Source organism: Corvus moneduloides, chromosome 1, assembly GCF_009650955.1.
Source record: "Corvus moneduloides isolate bCorMon1 chromosome 1, bCorMon1.pri, whole genome shotgun sequence".
Taxonomy (NCBI): domain Eukaryota; kingdom Metazoa; phylum Chordata; class Aves; order Passeriformes; family Corvidae; genus Corvus; species Corvus moneduloides.
The window spans coordinates 38936606-38959430 of record NC_045476.1 but is presented as its reverse complement, the minus strand read 5'-3'; the positions used below and the strand labels follow the sequence as shown (position 1 = coordinate 38959430).

General features: G+C 38.1%; 1 protein-coding gene across 4 annotated transcripts in view; it reads right to left on the bottom strand.

The window, feature by feature from the left end:
- Nucleotides 1–22825, bottom strand: part of CPNE4 (copine 4) — a 229919-nt gene that overhangs the window by 75964 nt on the left and 131130 nt on the right. For all 4 annotated transcript variants that reach the window (XM_032106747.1, XM_032106732.1, XM_032106741.1 and 1 more), the window contains 4 exons: nt 21423–21494; nt 17888–17962; nt 12294–12377; nt 11256–11345 (listed from right to left, as the gene is read on the bottom strand). In XM_032106747.1, the coding sequence (XP_031962638.1) occupies nt 11256–11345; nt 12294–12377; nt 17888–17962; nt 21423–21494 (321 nt within the window). The remainder of the gene's footprint in view (nt 1–11255; nt 11346–12293; nt 12378–17887; nt 17963–21422; nt 21495–22825) is intronic.

The following is a 22825-nucleotide window of genomic DNA, read 5'->3' as shown; positions in this document are numbered from 1 at the left end:
TGGAGGAGATATGAACTGTAGCACAGGGATCCCACACTCAGGAGAAAGCTGGAAAGCATATAGGATTTATTATCATGCCCAAGACAACCACAAGGTGAAGTCCCCCATGATGGGATCCTGACTCTTCTCAGACAGCTCAAACTGGTGGGGAGCAGCCACCTAGGGAGGAAGGACACACCTTCCCCACAAAAGACCTTCCTAACATATCTCTGTCAGATAATTTGGTTTCTTTCTTAGTGGCAGTATCATGAAACATTTGTGTGATAACTTTCAGCATTGCTTGGATCAACAGAATTCATTTATTAATAATATTTATCATCAATCTGAAGCAAGGACCCCGACCCAGTTCCGTTTTATTCATGAATAATACTTGTGGTATTATGAAGAAAATACTCTTAAAATCTGAAAATTGTCAATTTTTTTACTCCCATATTTTATCCTGGTCAAAAACTCATTTTTGGTACGACTCTAATAAAGCATTTTTTCAAATATTTTGAAGTGCAAGGGTCTGAAACACTGTTGTCTGTCTAAGAGAACAATTGCATCTCCCTAACGTGAGTAGCCTACTTCTCAATTAGCCTGTAAAAATAAACCTTTCCAGACATCTAGTCACCAAACTCTCAGATGTTTTGCTTGCAACTAGAAATGGATTCATTAAAAAAACAGAAGTAGCTGATATCAAACAGGGATTCTGTTGAAGGCCAGTATTTTTATGAAAAATGTATAAGCTGATATGTACAAGAAAGGAAGGCAGCAGAGGATTGTGCATCTGTAACCAGGGTCAGTATTTGAATCAGGATGAGTATTTGAAGGCATACACAGAATTCCCTACGCTCTACTGCTGCTGCCACCGAATAGTAAAGGACTAGACTGGCTTATCTGGCTTATCTATGTGTTTATACACAGCAAACTAGACACACTTCAGCTCTAAATAATGCATTCACCTTTTTATAAAATTTTACTGGAGCAGAAAAAAAGCCTTGTGGCATGACCTACCAGCAGTATGCACACCACCTTGTTATGAATATGCACAGTTTCTCAGATAATGAAGCCCTAACTATTTAGAGGTTTTTCACATGAAAATCAATGAAAAATGAAGTCTAAATTTCATTTTGAAAGCTCCAAGCATTCATTCATAAGAAAATAATAAAAGTACATGGTACCAGTATCATCTCAGTATCATCTTTCTGTCAGATGCTAGTGAACACCTAGAGGAAGGGATATTCCTCTTTACTTCACCACGTTTTCACAGTTATTGGCAGTGAACAACCTTGCTTTCTCATGAAGCTGGAGAAGCATCTAATAGATGCTGTTAAAAGCCAGGCAGAATGCAATAACCATTCATGAATTTGTCTACTCAGATTTTTAGCATATTGACAGATTTTGGCCTCCCAACATTCTTTGACAACATATCCCTATCCCATCACTGAACTGTGTCATACAGAAAAGAGAACTTCCTTTGTGCCTGGTCATAGTGATTTTCAAGTCCATGTGCCCTGAGGACAAATAATCAAACCACTTGCTCATCATTTCCCCCAAGTCATTCATGAATTCAGAGCTACCTCTTCATCTTTTCCTACCATAGAAAAGAAACCACTATCAACAAATCCTTGAATTTTTCAGAAATAAAATAAATGAGGAGACTCACTAGGAACTCTAGGCTAGTAATGTAATGGTCAACAATGTAAGAGGTGATTAGTAGATCTAAACAGACCTTAGGCATTTGCTATCTAGAGTTGTCTAAGAGATGAACTGCTGATGTTGTTCCTATATTGTAACTTCAGACCAAGGCAATTTGGAGTGTATGTATGGGACAGGCCAGCCATAGGCTTTTTTTATCATCTCTTCTAAAAGCAAACTAGAAGACTTGACAGTCTGTAGAAATGATTTCTAACATTACCTTCTCTTCCACTCAAGCATGTATGGGCAATTCATGTGCTTTTCGAGAGAGGAAGGATTAGTATACTTGTGAAAGGAAACACTATCATTTTGCTAATCTCAGGCAAAGCAGATACAGTGGCTGTCATGCTCAGGACATGAAACATCTCCGTGGTCACAGAGAAGTCTTATGCTCAAAATAGCTTGCACATCCTTTGAGGTGTTCTATGGCAGCAATGATCTCAATACACCAAGCTTTGAACAATTCTGTTGAGCACAACTTCTATGAACAGCGTGGTGGAAACACCCACATGGAAAGGAGAAAGGATTGCAGCACCTCAGCTGGCTGGTCAGTGAGGGGCCCTGAAGAGCACAAGAGCTGGGGCTTACACAGCAGCAACTCAGCAGATGAGGGGCCAAGAGAACACCATCCTCCAAGGCTTCTTGAAGAACACACCAGTGGCATTGCTCTTGGCGAGCAGGGCATTAAAATAACTCCACTGTCCCTAGTGAACAAGCAGCTCTTGACTTCTCTTTGTCTGACGGCTACTGGGATGAAGGTGTCACAAAGAAGCTTTACCCTAAAATCGAATCCTGCTCAAAGCTCTGAGCTAGTGATAACAAACACTGTGGCAAAACATCCCTGGCATGCTTTAGCAGCTGTAACACACTAGCAGAACAACAACTATGCAGAAACACACTGACATCTCTGATCCCAGGAGCCTTGGTTTCTTCTGGTATTATCACAAGGAGGGCAATTTTTTCATGGAACCCTGTAGAGCACTGCCATTAAGCAATTTCAAAATCATTGGGAGAACCATCACACATGTCAACCATGCTTAATTTAGGGTGATTAATTTAGATTTGGTAAGGCAGATAAAGCATTTTTATTGCAAAACATAACTCATTATGTAAGGTGCATATACATTACACACGTACTCAGACACTACAAAACGTGTGTAGCATCTAGCTGGGGGAAAACACGTTTTTAGTAAACTAAAAATGCAGATCTAAATTTTAACAGAATGTGCGTTAGGTGAGATCACTGTGTACAGAAGGGTTAAATACCTATTTTCAGTGTGAAATAGTTCATATTTCAAAGTTCACACTTTTTATGTAACCATTGTGTAATAAGATATCTTCTAAAATATTTGCATTTAGACACATTTAATACCTATTTCTGCCCTAGTAATGCCTTGAACATCACAAACATTAATTTATAATTAGGCCCCTGAAGATACTAATTCTAATTTTTTTAAAACAAATGTATTATTTTGCCTAAAAGTTGACTCTGCTATGCTCCCTGAGAATACTACAATTTAAAATACACATATTTTATTATCTGCACCATGTAACCATTTTTGTGTGGCAGTATGTTAGCGCATAAACTATCACATACAATTTATGAGTAGAATTTTAAGGCAAGCTTTCTGTTTAAAGTATGTAGTTCATAGCAAAGACTATATTTATTAGAAGATTTAACGACAAGGAAAGAATTTCCATGAGTGTCTAATTTTCAATTTACACAGTAAAAAATACATCTGGAAAGAAACCAAAGGTCTTTGTAAGTTGATTATATGCTAGCCAATGTGAGGCTTTGTTACTTTATAAGAGACTGAAATGAGATTATCTAGAAATTGCCTTCCCTATTTTTTCCAATCTCATCGGAAAGAAATGAAAAAAAGAATATGAAAAACTGGTTAGACTTCCATTTTTAATATAATCGAATGCTGTAAGTCACACAGTAAAATGTCCTGTAGACACAAAGGCAGGAAAATGATGGATTTTCTTTAAGATATGCAACACTTAAAATTTTCTCACTACAGCGTTCAGCTGCTTTACAAGGTTACAGCTAAGCCTAATCCTATCTGGTTTAGTGAAAGCAGAGCTTCACTAAATTCTGGGGTCTGTAAGGATGTTAAGTGCACTATCAACACAGAGATATGAAAATTGGGAAGAATGTAGAGGTCATTAAATTAATTGGCATCCTATATGCCCACCCTCCAGTATGGAATCGATCCTCATTACCAGGGCTGTGCTTTGTTTCATTTTAAATGGTCCCAGGGATGGGATTTAGTATGTTATCAGCTATTCCCCTGTGAAGGAACCAGACCACTGATTTGGATTACAGTCAGCAGCACTTATATGAGCCTCTGCTTCATTTCAGGGGATTAAAACTCAGTTTCAAAGACAATGAGAAAGAGCCCTTCAAAACATTTCTCATACTGATGACTTGCATAGCAAAGCTGTGGAAGCCTGTATTTATTTGCCTTGGGATGGAACCATGGAGGCAGTAAGCAACTGGAAAGAAGCTCACAAGAAATGCAATGTACAAATTATTTGGAGGCAATCCTCTCTTATCTGTGAAAGAGAAACAGAGAAAACACTCCTCAGATCCCCTAATCCAGACAAACATACACAACGTTTTTGTTTGTTTGTTGTTCTCTCTGCCCTTGTTTCAATGCTCCTTGCAAGGTCAGGGGGAAATTTCATTTCTACACAAAAGGTCATGGACTGGGAGTTCTGGTAAAGAACTGGAAGTAAAAATTTCCTTTTACAGGGTGAACTCTGAAATTTGGTCTATCAGAGTCATCCAATGGTTGGTAGAAAGACCCTGTCTCTTGCTACCCTGTCCATTTTATTTAAATGTACCAGCTCTTCAGCCTTCTACCACCCTCTGCCACCTTTCTCAGCAGCCCAGCTCCTTGGAGATGTGAATATCAGCTCTTTTCTTTTTAACCACTGAGTATCAGATGATCTCTCCTTGAGCAATTCACTTGGACCCTTAATTATTGTGACAACACTTGTTATTTAGAGAGTACTTTCATCTTCAAAGCACTTCACCAACATCAATTAACCCAAATCTAGATTAATTCATCTGACAGTTAATTCGCTATATATCCAGCAATTCCCATAATGGAGAACAAACTAGTGGCTATTAAAGTCATCGGAATGAGTTCACTTGACTTCAACAAATATGGGATCAAGCTCATTTCTTGACTCTATTTCTCTCTCCTAAATCTTAACTGCAAAATGGTATTTTCTTCCCCAGAATCTTCAGCTGCTTTATCAAGAATACAACCAAGGAAAGGCAAGAGAAAAAAAAAAGAAAGGAATCTGTAAGATGAGATCACAAACACAGGGAGTTAATCAGGTTTGTTTTAAGGGTGATCTTAAACCTTACGCTCCACCTGCACAGAGTTTATGAAGATTGATCAGGTCAGTCCTTGACGTGCTCAGACAAATCAGGGTTCCAAACACACTGCTACAATTACTCAATTCAGGAGGCACTCATATCATAAGGCAATTGCTAAATTATAGGTTAACACAAACAGAAAACAGGGTGAGTGGTTGCAGCAAATTCCCCACAGTCACTGTAGACCTTATGAAATAGGCATCTTAAGTTTTTAATAAGTGCCTGTGGTAGCACTTCTCTCTCTCATGGAGAGAGAGCAAGGGGAATATGAAAGAGAAAGGAAAAGAAACATTTACTTGAAATGAAGGTTTGATGGTATTTATGCAAGCAGGTCTCAGAAACTGCCTTTCACAGTGTGTTGTTTACTTTAATTTTATAATAATCCTCAAAATAATGCATCATTCTCTCTGAAGACTGTATTAAAACTCCTACGCTCATGAAGCAGTATGAACTTAAACAAATATTTCTCTTAGCTTATTAAATATACACCTCATCCTAACATATAAGCCTATTTTTTTTTCTTTTCACCACCAAGAAGGAACTTTTTATTATCCAAAATTATCAGCTGCACAGTTAGGTCTATAAGAACTTTGCTGAAAATTCACAACACGATAATATCCTTGAAGTGGCTAATAAATAAATATTATTCAGACTATAAAGAAAGATCTGCACTCTCCAAGAGTGAGGCAATTATTCTACACATTCCAGGAAAATGCTCTAACCTAATGAAAAGGAAACAACTTACTGAAAAAGAAATTTGAAAGCATCTTCTGATTCATATTAAAGGCATGTAAAGGTTGAGTCCCCCTTTCTTATTTTTGAACATTTTCTACAAGAAGGACTCCATATGCAAATACCTCTTCAACAACACCAGGGTAAGCAAGCAGAGAATGATTGGCTCCATTGGCATTAATATGGTGAGTAAATTGAAGGGAAAATGCAGAACTGCTTAGTTAACCAAGTATGACTGAAATCACCCAATCAAGTAAATAACAAGTGAGTCTAGCCTGTGCTGTAATTTGTTCTTGGTGCCAGTCTCTTTCTACATGGAATTTAATGCCCAAAGAAAACAGCAACAATAAATGAGCCTTCTCTTATGGAACAGTAAAAAATCCTTCAGTTTGTGCCTATCTAATCATCATTTGACACTGGTTGAATTGCCTTTTAAGCCACATGCTTTTCAAAATCCTGCAGAAATTATTGCTGTTGACCGCAAACTGTATCTTTCCATACTAGTGCTTCAAACACTCTGACAGCTAAACTGTGAAAGAATAGAAGCACTAATGGATTTGTCTGAATGTATTATTCCTTGTATTTTAAGCTTTACTTAGTCTTCTTCAAAGGTTCGGCTCAGTTACTTTCACTAGTGGCCTTCAGAGATTTTCAGATGAGGGTTTATTGAAGGATTAGAGTTTATAATATACCTGTATAAGCAGAGCTGTAGTCAAGTATTAAAGATCACTGAAAACTTATTGATCTAGAGAACACAGCAGCAATAACTCAAAGAATATCAAAATAACCACTGCTATTTGCTTCTCCTTAACTCAGAATGGAGCAGATAATACATTTACAGACCTATAAGAAGCAATTTCTTCCCCTAATGATCCATCATTTTGCATGAAAGAGTCAACACTTTCAAGAAATCAGAAGGAAACAGAAAATTACAACTGTCTGAAGAAGACCCAACATTCCACCCCCAAAAATGCCATAGCAGACACTGGGGAACAGATTATTATTTTAATAAATACTTTTCATGCAATGATTTTAATTAATAAAATTAAAATAAAGTGATTATCTATTTACATGAAGAATAATATCAAGATCTTTATTGTAAGCTGTGGAGCTTCTTCTATTAATATTGCAACAAGGTTCACATTAGTATCAACAAGGCAGGAGAGGCACTGCATAGATTACTAATTTAAGCAAAGTTCTGGTCTCTCAAGAAGACCTTGTTAACAATGACCTACCAAAAAAAAAGTAGAAAATTCATGGTCTGTGAAAATTCACATTGGAAAGGGACCTATTTATCAAGGTCTCAGTGTGGAAATATGCTGAAAGTCACACGACCTTTAAAGTCCTGAGTGCACCTTACTAGGACTAAGAGCATCATAGGTACACTGGGGCTTACAAGCATATGGAAATAGAGTACTCAGCAGAAAACCAAACATAATTCATGTGCGACGACACAGCTCCAACAGATCGAATGGACACAGCCGAGGAAGTCAACTGGACATAAAAGAAAACAGAGAAGAATGGCAGAACCAGGTTTTAACCTCATGAGAAGTGCACAAGAAGAGGCAACCTTCCTGTGGTTACCAAAAGAAAGTAACAGTACTGTCTGGGGGCTTCAGGCTGCAAAGAGCCCTTCATACACACAGAGAGAGGCCTTATAAAGCGATGTATGGGACAGACCCGGTAACCATGGCTGTGTGCCCCACTCACAACTGCACATGCACAGTTTCATCGGGATCATCCCCTGTAATCTGGGCTGCACAGGGCTCACAATAAACAAACTCACAGCAATGATATAGCTGCAACATACAGATTTTTGAAAGGTAGAAAAATATCTAATGGACGTGCTTCTTCTGAAAATTTCCCCTAGGTAGGTGGAAGATGGAAAGAGCTTTCTATATAGATATGACCTGTGCTTCCCACTCTCCTAGCAGCTTATCAGTTTACCTCAGCAACACTTTTACTCCAGCTCTTTTTTGCTTCCTTTCCTACTTTTCCTTGTAAACAGAACTTCTTTTGGGGAGGTTCTCCATGCAACTTCAGCAGAAGATAGAATTATTCTGTGTCATATGCCCTGTTTTGCCTTTGCCTAACCAACACCTTGTTAGGCATTTATTTCCCAAGTATAACAGCACCTAATACCAAAACAAAAAAAGATAATTTTTCTGTGTACATTACCAGGACTCCTCTAGAAAGACTGCAACTACTAGAATGGGCAGGCAGTAGATGATCCCTACCTGAAAATACCCACAACACAATCTGGTACTTCAGATAAACCTTTGACGGCAACTTAACTCACATGCTGAAACCAGATTTGAATGCCAAAGTTTCACAATTTAAAGGACCTTCAGCACAACAGACTTGGATAAAACCTGCCCTCAGAAGAAGTACAATCCTCACTCAGATTTGTCAGTAGTTACTGTTGATTTGAAACTCTTTACATATTAGAAAAGCAATGCACTACTTTTGGATCAAAGAGGTATTTTGTTCACTTCAATGCATACACTAATTGTCTGTCCTGTTAGCATTAAAAGAAGGTATGATTGGCACTGAAGTGTGACCAGACTTCTTGGACGGTTTCAGTATGTGGGAAGAAAAACTCAGTAGGTTCGTAAATCTAATATATCCTTTTCATAATAAAGCCTAGAGCAGCAATAATTGTAATGAAGTTTTACAAGGTGTCCTGAGAGGAATAAAATGTTCATTATTCTCTGCACCACAGCTAAATAAAGCAAAATTAGTGTTTTCTTTAAAAGCCTATAAGGAATTCAAATTACCAGACTTTGTAAAGAATGCTAGCAAAAGACTTTTGAGGCAGATCCTAACTATTGGTTGCTTTGATTTTAGTGACTTGACTTATCTTTCTAAACAGACATTTTAAACCAGAAGGTTTCAAACGTCCAGACAGTGTAAAGACTGCTTTGGATGCAAGACTTATGAAGAGCAAATTTCCTGTACGTTGAACTTTCTTTGGGTTGTTTTAGGGTACTTTTCCCATGTTAATCCTCATTCCCCATAACAAAAATCTGACCAGTAAATTCAGAACCCATGTGATTTCAGTGGCAGAGATGAAGGGCCAGGACTCCAGGGTTCCAAATAGCCTACAGAGGCAAACCAAAGGTAGTCACAATTGCAAGGTGTCTGCAGTTAAGAATTTCACCAAGCTGGTAGTTCCCTCCAAGCCCTTCTGGTGCCTCTTTAAGCCTTAACTTAGATTATGCTTTCCAGAGCATGTTAAAAACTAACAGCAGGAAGAGACACAAAACTACCCAGCCTTATGCAATTACTGTTCACAGTGATCAAACAATCTTGGTAAGAAGCTGGTGCTCAGCAAGGCAGCTGGAATACACTAAATCTCCCCCCCATTAAATAAGGCACAGGGAACTCTTCCACCACTTAGCAGTAACATATTGCTATATACTTTATGAAGTGAAACAAAGCAACTGAAGTCAAATGTTCCAAAATATGGTAATGCAGAGAGTGGAATGCTCAGTCAATCAAAGTAAAATTAAAGTAAATCAAAGTATAAACATTCATACAGTGCTATACCAGTCACAGACACTTCATCTCTCTAATTCTTATCATTTTCACTCTTCTGTCCTAGCTGCCATCCAATTCCTAGGTTATAGACCACATAGAAAAGAAGCAAATGATTATCTGACAAGTATTATATGCTATCTCTCAAATACAACTGATTTGGGTAGCTGCTCTACCATAACAGCCTTCTCTTACACGCACCAAAAGTTATAAAGGGTCTGAATTTGAAATAAGTATCAAGCTTTTTTTTTATTTTACAACCATAATTAGTTTTAAAATATTCCTGTACTCATGAATGATCTGATGCAAATCTTAGTACTTTTAGCTTTACTGCAAATGACTGAACTGTAGCCTCAGGCAAATACTCAGGTATCTAAAGCAGGTCTACAAATACTTGCATACACAAACGAAAAACACGTATTCTCCCAAAAAAAGGTAAAAAAAAGACTGTCTTGAAAATTCTCAATAGGTTCACAAGACCCGTGGCTTTTGCCCTGGTTTTCTTCTTCAGCCATTCTTTCACTGACTTTCCCCATATCTTCTCTACAGGCAGTCCTAAGGGACTACTCTTGTTCCTCTTCACTTCTCCCTTTTCAGCCTCTCTTTTGGTAGTTCATCTGCACACAATTTTGACTACTGTCTCTGCTCATAGCTCAGAAGACCACCTTTATTCCCAGACCCATCTTTGCCTGCCCATACTGAAATCTGAGCCTTTCTCATACCTTCTCACCTCAATTTCAAAGAGACAAGAGCATTTTTCTCCCTGCAGAACCTCATTCCTCTACCCTTATGGACTTGCCACTTGTTCTCACATTCGAGACTTCACAATTTTGTTTGCTTCTCTTCCTAGGTTTTCTCACCTAAGTGATTTAAAGGCCACATGTGATGAAGGCAGTGCTGTGCTAATTCTACTTTTCATTTCAGTAGCAGAAATCTGATCCATCTCTTGTCTCAAATTTATATGTTGTTCCATAATAACAGGGCAAACCACAATCCAATCATTCATAAGACTGCTTTTTGCCCTTTCCACTCATCTGTGACATATATTGTAACATATCCACACCAGCATTTTATTTTTTCTATCTGCATAGCACATCCTGCAGCATCCTAAGCGAAAAATGACAACACCCCTTCTGCAGGATTTTGCAGCTATAATGATGAAAGAAGAAATGCTGGCAGTGACAAAATAAAATTCTATTAGGCAATTTGGCACAGTAAGAAAAAAAAATAGTCATACTTTCAGGTTCAATATCCTTTCATCAGGTCTAAGAGTCTGAATAGACACTGGGGACCAGTGCTCTTTGTTTGATGTTGTTTAATTTAGTATTAGCCTTAAAGCTGATCAGAAGATATAAACAATCATATAAAGCCTTGATTTAAGCCAAATTAGCCAAAAGAAGATGATTTTTTCTACACAAAGCTCCAAGTTCCCAATCATCTGTCTTTCCGTTGACTAGAAACACTTTCATTACTATGGCACATGATTCTTTGTGGCCATCCTATTCTTCAAGTATAATAATAAATCTCTTATTTCAGTGTTTCTTTTACAGGAGGCCTCCAGATAGAGAAGTGAGAAAATAGTAGTTAAAATTGTGGTAGGGCTGCCACTTCCCATGAATATACTTTCACCAGTTAAATGATGATGGAGTCAAATTATCCAACTGATTGGGAAAAACAGTCCCATTATTTTTTGAGGTTACTGCAAGAAATATAGAGCATAATCTACTGATTACAGTGGATTACCACTTCTCTGCATCCTTAATTTGATTATGGTAATCATAACGCAGCTGTGTGATCATCTTTTCCATCAAAGAAGAGGGAAGTGCAGAATAGCAATCTACAGTTGAAGAAGAGGGACCAACTTTTGTTTTCTATGAATAAAACTATTTAAAAAATAGGTATTACTTCTGACCTTTAGCCTGCGATCCTGGTCTCCACTGCACAGAGAATTTACAGACACTTTAAAAGTCTTCCATGCTGGATTTAAGTTATTCATCACAACCTGTGAGTGAAAAGAAGAAAGAGAACCCTTAACATTTCCACATCTCTCAGCAGAATGCTAACAAGAGCCACAATTCTCAATATAGTACATTCACCAGCAAGAGAAGGAAGCAGAGCTCAGCTGGCGTTTTCAGAACTACATCCATGGGATATGAGCCCTTGAGCAACCTGCAGTTTGCAACACTCCTCCTCTGGAAAGCCCTCAAAAGGCACAAGTGGGAAATGGACCTATACATACCCACAGATCATGCTACAAACATTGCTCCAGCACTGCCACGCCTCAGTGGGAGATAATTCACAAGGGGAAGGTTGTACTACTGAACCGGAAGCCATGGAATAGAGACGCAGAACTGGGCAATGGGGATGGGCAACCTCAATTTACAGGCACACAGTTTGCCCTGCTAAGAAAACTTTATGGAATCCATAACAGCCTTATAACCCCTAACACCTGCCACAGCTCCACCCTAAACACCTAAATGCCGTTTCTAAAGACAGTGCCAGTCATTACCATAGAGCAGTAATGTCACTGGGTCATAAGAAACAAATGTAAAGCACTCAGATTACAATCCCTTTAGCACCAGCAACCTGGGAGGAGGTGGGGAAGAAGCAACATAGTATTAATGGGAAAACACGATACAGCCTGTAGCCTGGTTTTGGCTAAATCTAATATTTATATCTCCTGAGCTTCCAAACAGAGTATCTGCCAGTTTAATTGGATTTGGATCTTTGGCTTCAGTATCATCTTCCTTTACCATAAGGTGCATAAGTCAAGACCTGATGCCCATTAGTTAATAATTATACTAGAGTATAACACTAGGAAATGTTTTTAAACGTGGGTGTTTGCACATCACATTTAAAAACACTTCCCTTTGTGACACAGGAAGCATAAACTATGGCTCCTGACAACTCACCTGTGTCCTTGGAAAATAAACTCAACTCTATTCCTTACCTCAGTCCTGTGAACAAGTTGTTGGGTTGCATCATCATTCACCCGAAAAATCTCCAGAAAAGGATCAGATTTGCTGAAAAAATCCTAAAATAAAATATAGGACAGGTTACTCTTGAGGCTCCTTTTTCTTTGAGCTTTTCAGGCACAATGCACTGGTGCTTTCTTGACTGCTAATGAAAAGGAAGAGGCAGCGCAGTATTAGTGAGACCTCTTGGTGTTTCTCAGCAATATTTCATTCTTGTCCTTGTCCCACAAGGATTCCCATAGCACGGTTGTTGTTCTCAGTTTGCCTATTTAATCATGGCACACAGAACTCTAAAATATCCTTATACAACTTCTTCCCTTCTCACACCCAGCTCAGTTCCCTGAGCATTAGCTCCGTCATCCCCCTAGCTTGTTTCTTTCTGTCTCCATACCTGTTTGGTCTTTTGACATCAGTTTTCTAATGCATTGCACTTTGAAGCATATTCCACAGTGGGGTTGAATTTCACACTGTTCACGTACCCTCTCAAAACAGAAGTTAATTGGCCAAGACGCTGTGCTACTACCAACTAACACAAGATGGATTAGAGATGGTTAGAGAAGCAAGTCCTCTTCAGGGTGTGGTAACATGGCCCATGCTAAGATGACAAACAGAGCAGAGTAATGCACTAAATAACTTGGTATCTCTAGGCGAATCTGTGAGACACTGATGTTCACATTCACACACTGCAGAACACCCTCTCCTAGTCTGGCATCCAGCTAACAACCCTGAACTTTCTTACACAAACATAAATTCAGATGCTTTCTATAGTGCTGCTTCAGTTTGGCCACAACCTCTTTTGTTTCAACAGCTCATTTATTCTGGACATGGTGGCTGGTGGGGGACAGAAGAGTAACTGGCTGTTAACCCTCCACAACTGGAGGGGGAAGCTTCAAATTTCTAACTATGCAATGCTGAAAGAACAGGATTTAAATGCGCTAAGCCTATTTTCTGTAGTTTCAAGTCCCTTCTTCATTTTCTTCTTCAAAAGAGCCACAGGATTAACTCTGTGTATATGAATATTCTTCTCTACAGGACATATCCAAAACCACAGACTTCCATGTCAGTCTGGGGAAGTGAGAAATTCTGTTTGCTCTCCAAGTGTTTCTATGATAGTGTTAGTGTAAAAATTACTCTAATATATATATAATTCTACAAATTTCTCCTCACCAAACATCCACCATACTAGCTGCATAGTCATTGGTTTGGGAACAGTTTTGGATAAGACGCTAGTCAAAGTCTGGGCTTGGTAAAATTTATTTTTGGGACATTTTTATGATTCCACAACTTCAAAACAAACAAAGAATTCAGGTGTTTGAAACAGGACACCTGAATTTGAATGTCTGGAGAAGAAAATGAGTCCCTATGGACCACAAAGCAAGGCTCAAGGAACCTAAAGTCTTGTCCTACAAATGACATAATGTTGGGTTCAGAGTGCTCTTCTGTCGTTGATCTGCTTCTTTACTTTCTAGAGAAAACTTAACGGCACATTTAGCAACTGGTGCAAAGCACATAAATATTTATCCGTTAAATACTATCATGGGGAGCATGGAACAACAAAGCTGTATGTTTGGCGCTTTGTTCCAACTACATGGTAAACAGGACATTTTATATCAAACTGAAAAACCAGTGCAAAATTCAACTAAGTAACTCTAGAGTTTGCCTCAAGGCCCTGATGTAGATTCAGTATCTGGACTCCAATCTAAACTTTAAACTGCTAATATGTAGGGGGTTTTGGTGATGAAATTCTGCCAGATTACCAGTACATAGCAGAGAGAACAAGCAGAGAGAGAGAGTGTTGGTTTAATAATAGTGACATGAAAATCCAGACCACATAGGGTTAAAAAAGATTGAGCTGCCTCTTCTCGCACATAAGCATTCTGATGGAAGCTGAGAAAAGGCTTAATGTTAACAGTTTCTTTATCAAACACAAGTTTGATAAGTTATTTGAAAGAAAATACCTCAAAATGATACATCCGAAGAAGACACTCTGGAGTGCAAAAGAATTCAGAAAGGAAGCCAAGATTTCATTTAAGGCTCAAAATATAGTGTCATTCCTAGCTGAGTATCATAAAGCTACAACAGCACATCAGCACAAAGGAAATAATTTTTAATACCTGGTTTTAACTACCAAGATAATACCACATAAAGGGAAAGATATAAGTGCCTTATATCACTCCTCCTTCAATGCAAAAACAAAGCCTAATTACTTTCAGAACAGAGGTACAAACAAAAAAATCCTTCTATATTGAAAGTGTTTTGTAAGAAGTAAAAAATGATAAGCTGAAGAAACATTTGCTTCACAATTAACACTTCTTTGGTTGTTATGCTGAATCTAATAGCTTTGCATTATCTCACAAGAATACCATCTGAAAGAAGAATAGCAGCAATATATTGTGTTATTTTAATATGATTTAAATGATTAATGTAATATATTTGCTAGTGGTATAATGCACATCGTTCTTCCAGGATGTGCAGCACTTACACAGTGATAACACAAGTACATGGCCTAAACTTAAAAAATTTAGATAGATCTGTTTCTAAGAACCTACTTTGACACATTTTTAGTAGATTAATTTTCAGAGCACAACAATTCATAAAATTCAGGTTTGGGGATCAAGTCAAAGATCCCTTAAAAAAGGGCTGAAGCAGCCAAAAGACTAAAACTTTGAATACTATTCAACAGCTAAACAGGGCATTTGAGGATTTTTTTTGGTAGTAGTCTAACTACTACTATGGAACTATGCATAAAAGCAATATTAGCTTGTATTTTGCAGATATTTGCTGGAGAATCTTTCCCAAACAATGGTAACTGCTTCTCTCAGAAGAGAATTTTGCCTGCCTCAGTGCTCATAATTTATTATAGCTATCATAAAAAATGTAGCTGCTTGTTATGGTAATTGTGACACAGCTATTAATGCAATAAAACCTTTACAAAAGTTATTGTTCCACGGTGAAGTATTCTCAGTGGATCTCTTGAAACAAAGAGGTGCCATTTAAGCTGACAGGGTTTCAATAAAACATGAAAATGCAGTTATACCTTCCAAATAAGCACTGTAATAAAAAATATAATGGTTATTTCTGCTAAGTCAGTTAACTAAAGAAAACTCTCACATCTGTCATTTTCCTATAAGTTTTCACTGAATGTTTCAGCCACTCCAGTAGAAAAAATGATTAGGCTTGTTTTGTAGCTTCTCTAAAATTCTTGCAGTTTTATGTCAAGAGAGTAAAAAACATGCAACAAACATATCCTGCCTGTTATATCATAGCAACAATTTCTGTTTAATTTTCCAAAAATGTGTTGTTCACATATTTTTCTTTATTGTAGGAAATGCGTACACTTAAGGTCACCAATCTGGATCCTCTTTCAAGGATCTTCTTTAAGGAATGAAGGAAGAATATTCCTGTCCATTCAAGATGGTAATGGATGGAAAGAATTTTTTTTTTTTTAATCCTGTCAGCACATACCTGATGTCCCCCCACCCCTTCCTTTATTTACAAGTTGTGAGACATTAGGATTCTATTTGTCTTCTGCCACTCCCACAGCTAGTGCATGAGCCCCATGGCTAACAAAGGTGACCCCATAGCAGAGCATGAGTGACTGCTTCCAGAGGCTTCCTCTGTCTTTCAGGAGACTCCAAGGCCAGTTTCAATCCTCAGTTGGTTTCTCTGACGTTACATCTCTACTCAGATGTTCACTTCTCTGAGTAGGGAGAGGCATACAAAACCATGCTTAGGATTTTACAAAATGGGATCTTCTCAATTCTTTGATTTTTTTTTCCTTTTTGTGACATCAGAGCACTCATTTTTTTCACCAATGGCTGAACTATGCAATTTAAGTAATTTCAAACCTTAATAAAAATAATTACAAATAGTACCTTGCATTTAATGATGTCAAAGTTCATTATAAGCCATACACTTTTCTTACAGAAGAAGTAAACCAAGCTTCAGCGAGGTTTAGAGCTACACCTTTAGCTGGAGGAAACTGAAAGACTTCTTTCAACGCAATAGGCTTCCAGAGATTTGCATCATTTGAAGACAGGAATTTGGATTCAGGTAAGACATGATGAGTCACTGCTTGACTTGCACACTGCATCATCCAGGAATTTTTTATTAGATGAAGCCCACTTTGACTGGACATGTTAAAATGGCAAAAATGACAATACTGTCGCAACATTTCAGACTGATCCCTCTCACCTTATCCCCATAAAGTGTTTCAATCACTCTCAAACTGTTGCCCAGACAACACTGATCTGGCTTGGAATTGCTCTCTGGCAGTATCCTTTTAATTTATACCAACAAGTGCTAGAAGCCTAATATTTAAAGCAGATTAGAGTTTGCATTTGTGGAAAAGCAATGACTAAATACAGTCTTATTGTGTTGTTCATGTCCTTTCCTTTTTCCTAGATGTAACAGCATATGGAACAGGAAGAAACTTGTGTACAAGTCTGGGAATTACTTCTACAGATATCTGTCTAAAGAAAGGTTGTTAAGTTTACATTTTGACACCTAAATAAATTATGCAACTCAAAACCACTAAGACTTCAGCAACTCTGAAAGAAAAAAGTAATTTATCTTTCAGATGAGAAGCAAATTCACATCCTGATCATTTATGATTGTTAATGATCCTGAGCACAGTAAAATTTTATGTTTTATCAAGTTTATTTTAAAGTTATATGCCAGTACTATTTATCTTTCTGTGTACTTTCTGCTTGCCTGAGATTTTCCAGTAGTTTCAACTGAAAATATTTTTCGTAAGTTACAACGCAATTTTGAAAACCTGATGTATATGTATCCAAAAGTAGTCTTGCTGATTTGATTTTAAGCTACTCACAGGTCAGATGTTTACAAGAACACACTTGGGGCATCACAAACCTAAACCTTTGCATAGTCCTGCCATATGCTTCTAATTAGAAGCACTTTCATATAAAAGAAGGGACTGTATACCTCAAAGAATTCTATGCCTGCTATTACACTGAAATAACAGAGAGTGGTACAAACAGTCATCAGGTTTTCTTGGGCTGTGGGTTGTTTGAGATGCTTATTATAAGTAAATGCTAAACAATAACAGATCTTTTCAGAAAGAGATACTCCTTACAAAGTTGAGTAGTGTTTGAGTCAGTGGAGAGTTTTCTTCCCGAAGAGGAAAAAAGTTTTTAACAAACATGCAAGTCTTTTTCTCACATTTGAGCTACATTTTGTTGAACAAAACATGTATCATGACTGAGCTGTTACGAAGTTTTCTAGCTGTATTTTAGAAAACTTCAATGATAACATCATTGACTACTTACAGAAAGTTCACTTCTCTAAACACTTCTGATCTGTGGCATTTTACATAATTAAATTGTCTTGGTTGTAGTGTAATTAACTTGTCTTGGTTTTAATTAGATTCCCTTGAGTTTTTTTTTTTAATTACTTCGCAACTCAAGGAAAGCCTCATTGTGAACATTCATCTGAAAACCCTGATGTGTTTAATAACACAAGGCAAAAATATATGTCATGGAAAATCTCATCAAATTATATTTGCAGGCATTCTTATATCTTTCAGAAAGGTTAATATCAAGCAGCTTACCTTGTCATCCAATTTCCGTGCACTGAATGAAAGTTCAACGTAGTCATCATTGCCAGACAATTCCTCAGCGATCACCTAAATGGAAAGCTACATTTGAGCTGTGCATGGTGTAATGGAAGGGGAGAACGACGCCATTTTTCAGTGTGTGAAGACTGCAGACCCCATTTAGGAAACTGAAGTGTGCAACAAGTTAATGTGTTTCTCTTTGCTGTCAGGAAGGGCATCACCTCGGTCAGCCCAGAAACCCGAATCACTTTGTGTCATGTGACTATGCCTTGTCAATCACCTGTCAATGGACAGACATCAACATCCACCAGGCATCCCTTTCCTCTGACCAAGTACTCCTCCAAAGAGTGGAAAACAGAGAATTCCACAATCTCACAGTGTCCAAGGGGACAAAAAATGCTCTACAAGAGTTGTATTACTTGGGTCTAAAGCCCAATTATTTTTATGCTGCTTCAGCATCATTTGGCAAGATAAATGAAAAAAGGAGTGAAGTCACCTGTTATTAGTTGTCACAAAAGGCACATCTAGAGCAGGAAAGTTCTCCTGGTATAATTTTTCTACAACTGGCAAAACAATTTGCTGTAGATGGAGTGAGAAGCAATGTAATTCTAAAATAATGCAGCATGATTCTTTCAGATGGTGTAAGCTATGTCAATAATGATGCCAGTCACTGTGCTATGCAACATAAAAAACCCAAAAAAACCAACTAAACTAGTTTCCTAAGTAAGCCATTTAACCAAACCTGGGATTTCTCAGTGAAAAATATTCTTTGAAACAAACCACATTATATTCTATTTGACAGCTTTAAAACTTTTTTCCCTGTTGTACATCTTCTCCCCAGGTATTAAATCTCCCAAAAGAACCTATTTCTTGGGTGTTTTATGTACATTACCACACACACAGCAGTCATGCCAGCTTCCCAGAGAGGCTGTGTCTCCATCATTTGAAGTCCTTGGGGAGCTGCAGGGACACCCCAACAACTTGTCAAACTGGCTTGGCAGCAGCTACCAACTGCACCCCAAAACATCAACCCGTCAGAGGTGCATATAGCACCTCTTGTGAACCTATTTCAGAAAGGGCAGCAGCTGCCAGAGGCAAGAGACACAAAGGAAGGAGAGGTAGGAGGCCTGTGAGACCACCCTAAAGAAGATCCAGGAGGAGGCATGGAGAAAGGAATGCTGTGGGGACACAGCTGGAGATTCACTCTTTGAAGGAAGTGCTCCATGCTGGAGGAGGCACCTCTGAGTGTGTATACCCTCAGGTAAGGCACATGCTGGAGCAGAGATGCCCCTGAAGGGTCTGTGGCCTGCGTGTAAGCCCAGAGCAGAGCTAAGAAAATGAGTGAAAAAAACCTCAAAGAGCAGCAAAAAAAAAATCACTGTTTTCTGATCCTGACCTGTGTCACACAGCACCTCATCAAAGGGACTGAGCACAACATGAAGTGAAGGCAAAGGGAGTGAAGACCATGAAGGAGGCAGGAGAGGTGTCAGAAGTGGAGTACAGGGAAAGGGTAGGAAAAGTATTTTCCCTAAGAGGATTTTTTTTGTCTGATTTGTTTCTCTGTAGTTAAAACTTTACTTTGACTGGCAATTAATAAAATTAAGTAAAATTCCCTGAGTTGAGACCATTCCGGCTGTGACACCTCACAGCAATGAGCTGTGGTGTTTCTCCATGCAAAATACTCGCAGTCACACAGAGGCGCAGATGCTTAACTGGGCATTAAAGTACCATCACACAGGCACATATGTGGTGTGTAACATCTTCCAGGCAAACATCAGCTTGCTGGAAATTTGGCCCATAGAGTCTGACACATTTCTCTTCCATGTAGTCTGATGGTTTAAAAGATCTGGTTAGGCTGTGTATGACCAACAGTGCTCTGGAATTCGCACACCAAATTTCGCAAGTATTTTTAACTGAAAATAATGAACCCACTCTTATAAAGGTTTACAGACTTCTGGCTGGAGAAGATGAACAATGTTCTGTTTCTTCCCACAGCCATATTATAAGATTGTGTGGATGAGGCATTACACAGTTAAAGGGCTAATAAAATTCCAGCAAAACTTGCTAAGATAGGAACTTTCAAAATCCTATGAAAACTCATAATTCACTACACTGAATGAGTTAGGAAACTAGTATTTCTAACTTCCATACTTGACAGACACCTGGTATGTCCCTAGATCCAGAAATAATGATAAATAATCAGTTTTAAATTATTCTGTTGAGACAAAAAACTTTTCACACAATATTTTTTGTCTGGGTTCCGTTTTCTCCCATTCAAGTAAAGTCAACTTGCTCTTTAGTATTGCTGGCCAGAAGCCAAAGCATGTAATTAAGGTCCATATTTCATGGTTATCATCCAGTGTGAGGCCAGCAGGGACTATTTACTCATTTTCTCTCATCTTCTGTTTAACACAGTGATTTAATTTTTGCCAGAACACTCCACTAACAAGCCTAATAATTTTAGTTGTACTAGAGCATTTATGTTTTCACAAGACTAAACTCTTTGGTGTTCCTCAAAGAAGAACAGAAGGGAGGTCCAGAACACCACAGGGATGGGCGAGATGAAGTATGCCTGGTTTATCCCAGCAGGCAAACCACACCAAGTTATTTAGGGAACAAAACTCTTTCCTGGTTCTATTCAGCCAGATGAGTGGGGAACTCCTTTCCAACCCCAGACCAAAACCAAGTTTACTGTATGCATTTAAGCAAATCAATTCCCAGCCAAGCACCAAGGAAGACATCTAAGAAATCAAACTCCCTGGGCTCTCAAAAAGTATCTCATAGTCTGCTGTCTCTTTTGTGGCTGAAGGCAGAAAAAATATCCAAACAATCAAGCCAGAAGAAATCCATCTGGCAAATCGCACATTAAGGGAAAAATTCCTTCTCAATCTCATGATGCAACAGAGCAGAGATCCCCAAAGCAGAATCTTTTATTATAGCCTTCATCTTAATGCAGAGCTGCAAATGTCACAAGCATGCCAGGTTCAGCGCAGACAAGATTGATCTCCCAAGCAAGCCAGCACAGAAAAAGAGAGGTAATACACTAATTTTCAGATTTCAGGATACACATGGGGCTATAACAATCCAGTTCTTAGTTGCATTACAACACATCTAAAACTAATCTCATCAAAATTTTTTTTTCCCTTTCTTTTTTCCTAAGAAACTTGAAAAAGCCCAAGGGAAAAGAAAGATGAGGCTCCTTCACGTCTCAAGGCAGGTAAAAATTCTGCAGGTTCCAGTCCTTCAACTAAAAGTATTCAAGCAGCAGAAGTTACTTGCTGTCATCCAAGTACCTTAAAAGTACTAGTAGTAAGTATTGTGGCTTATGTACAAATCATACATTATTTGTTGCCATTTCCTTGAAACAAGCATTTGTTAGAAACAGTGCCAGTCGTCAAATAAACAATTTAAATACATTTCTCAGTCAAGGGTTGTTCTGATGGCTTAGCAGGATGCTTTTAGAGAGAATTAGTCACATTAGATATTTCTAAATAATTGGAAAACAAAAGCATATTTAAGACTGACTTACTGTTATAGATGACTTTCCTGCTGTGTTGCCATGTTTGAGTAAGGACTTGGAGAGCTTCCTCTGAGAAACAATCTGCACAAAAATAAAAACAAAGGGAAAAATAAGTAGAATGTGTAGTAAATACATGGTTTATTGTGATTTCAATCTTATGTTGCTTTTTTTTTTCTTTTTTTCTTTTCATATCAAGGTACTTTCTCAATCCATGATCGGAGTTAACACAGTAAGACCACAACCAACAGGAAAGGTCCCCCAGGAAGCCTGCACAGGATGCGATGGAAGGACAAAACAAGCAGCTGGGGTGAAGCAGAATGGGGAGAACACAATTCACTGCATCAAACAGAATAGTGAGAAACACATAGCATTTCCTTAAGTATTGCAATGATGGTGACAGAGGACAGAAGTAAGATTTAAACAGACTTAAAAGACAATAAGAAGAGAGCCGTACACAGCAGATCTACCAGATACCTCCAAAGCTCATTTATTTTTATAGGAAACTGAAGTCCATTTAAAATGAGAAGGCATTTATTCTATTTCAAAATATCAGCAACTCTAAATTCAGGGAAGAAGCAAGCAAGCTGCCCCATATTCCAGTTCCAAAATCATCTCCTTTGCTTACCAGGTACCAGATCTCCCCTAGAACTCAGCAAAATGAACCTGATCATTAACCAAATTATAAATGTTCTTCAAATAAATGGCATCAGAGGAACCCTGACAAAAGATGTTATTTTCCATATCAATAATAACTAGCATTTTCTTACGATTTTGAAACATTTAAAACCACACCAGCAAAAGTATTAGAAAAGGAATAAACCTTACAATAATGCAGAACTGCTAAGCTATAGTGATGACCCAGTGTGTTAGTCACTAGTAAAGTTAATACTATATTAATTTACTTATTTTTTAATTGGAAAACTTCCAAATGTAGACAGATGTAAAAGTAACTCAAACACTGCTTAGAAATCACAGTATTATTTGTAATCTGACAAAACTGTAGTATGATTGTGCTGTGCAGATACTGAGCAAAAGATTGATTGTGTTCTAAGAAAAACCCTAACCTCTTGAATATGGCTTTTCTACTAGTAGTAGTCCTTTCCACCTTTCCACATCCAACAGTACTTGGACAACTTCATCCAGACAGCTGATGGAAATGATACACAAATAGACTTTGGCAAAATATGCCGAAATACTAGTTGTAAAAGAAAGGTAATCACAAAGTGACAAGGAGAGTTCCAAGCCCTCAATGAGAGTCCTGGACATCATACATATTTCAGCAATAAACCACATCAGTAGGTCATGGCCAGAACTGGAGGAGAGTGAGTAATGCAAAGTTGCAGCCAGGCAAAAAAGGTGCTGTGAGACAGGAGTGAATTGGATGCACATGCTAGCCTAACATCACTGTGGAG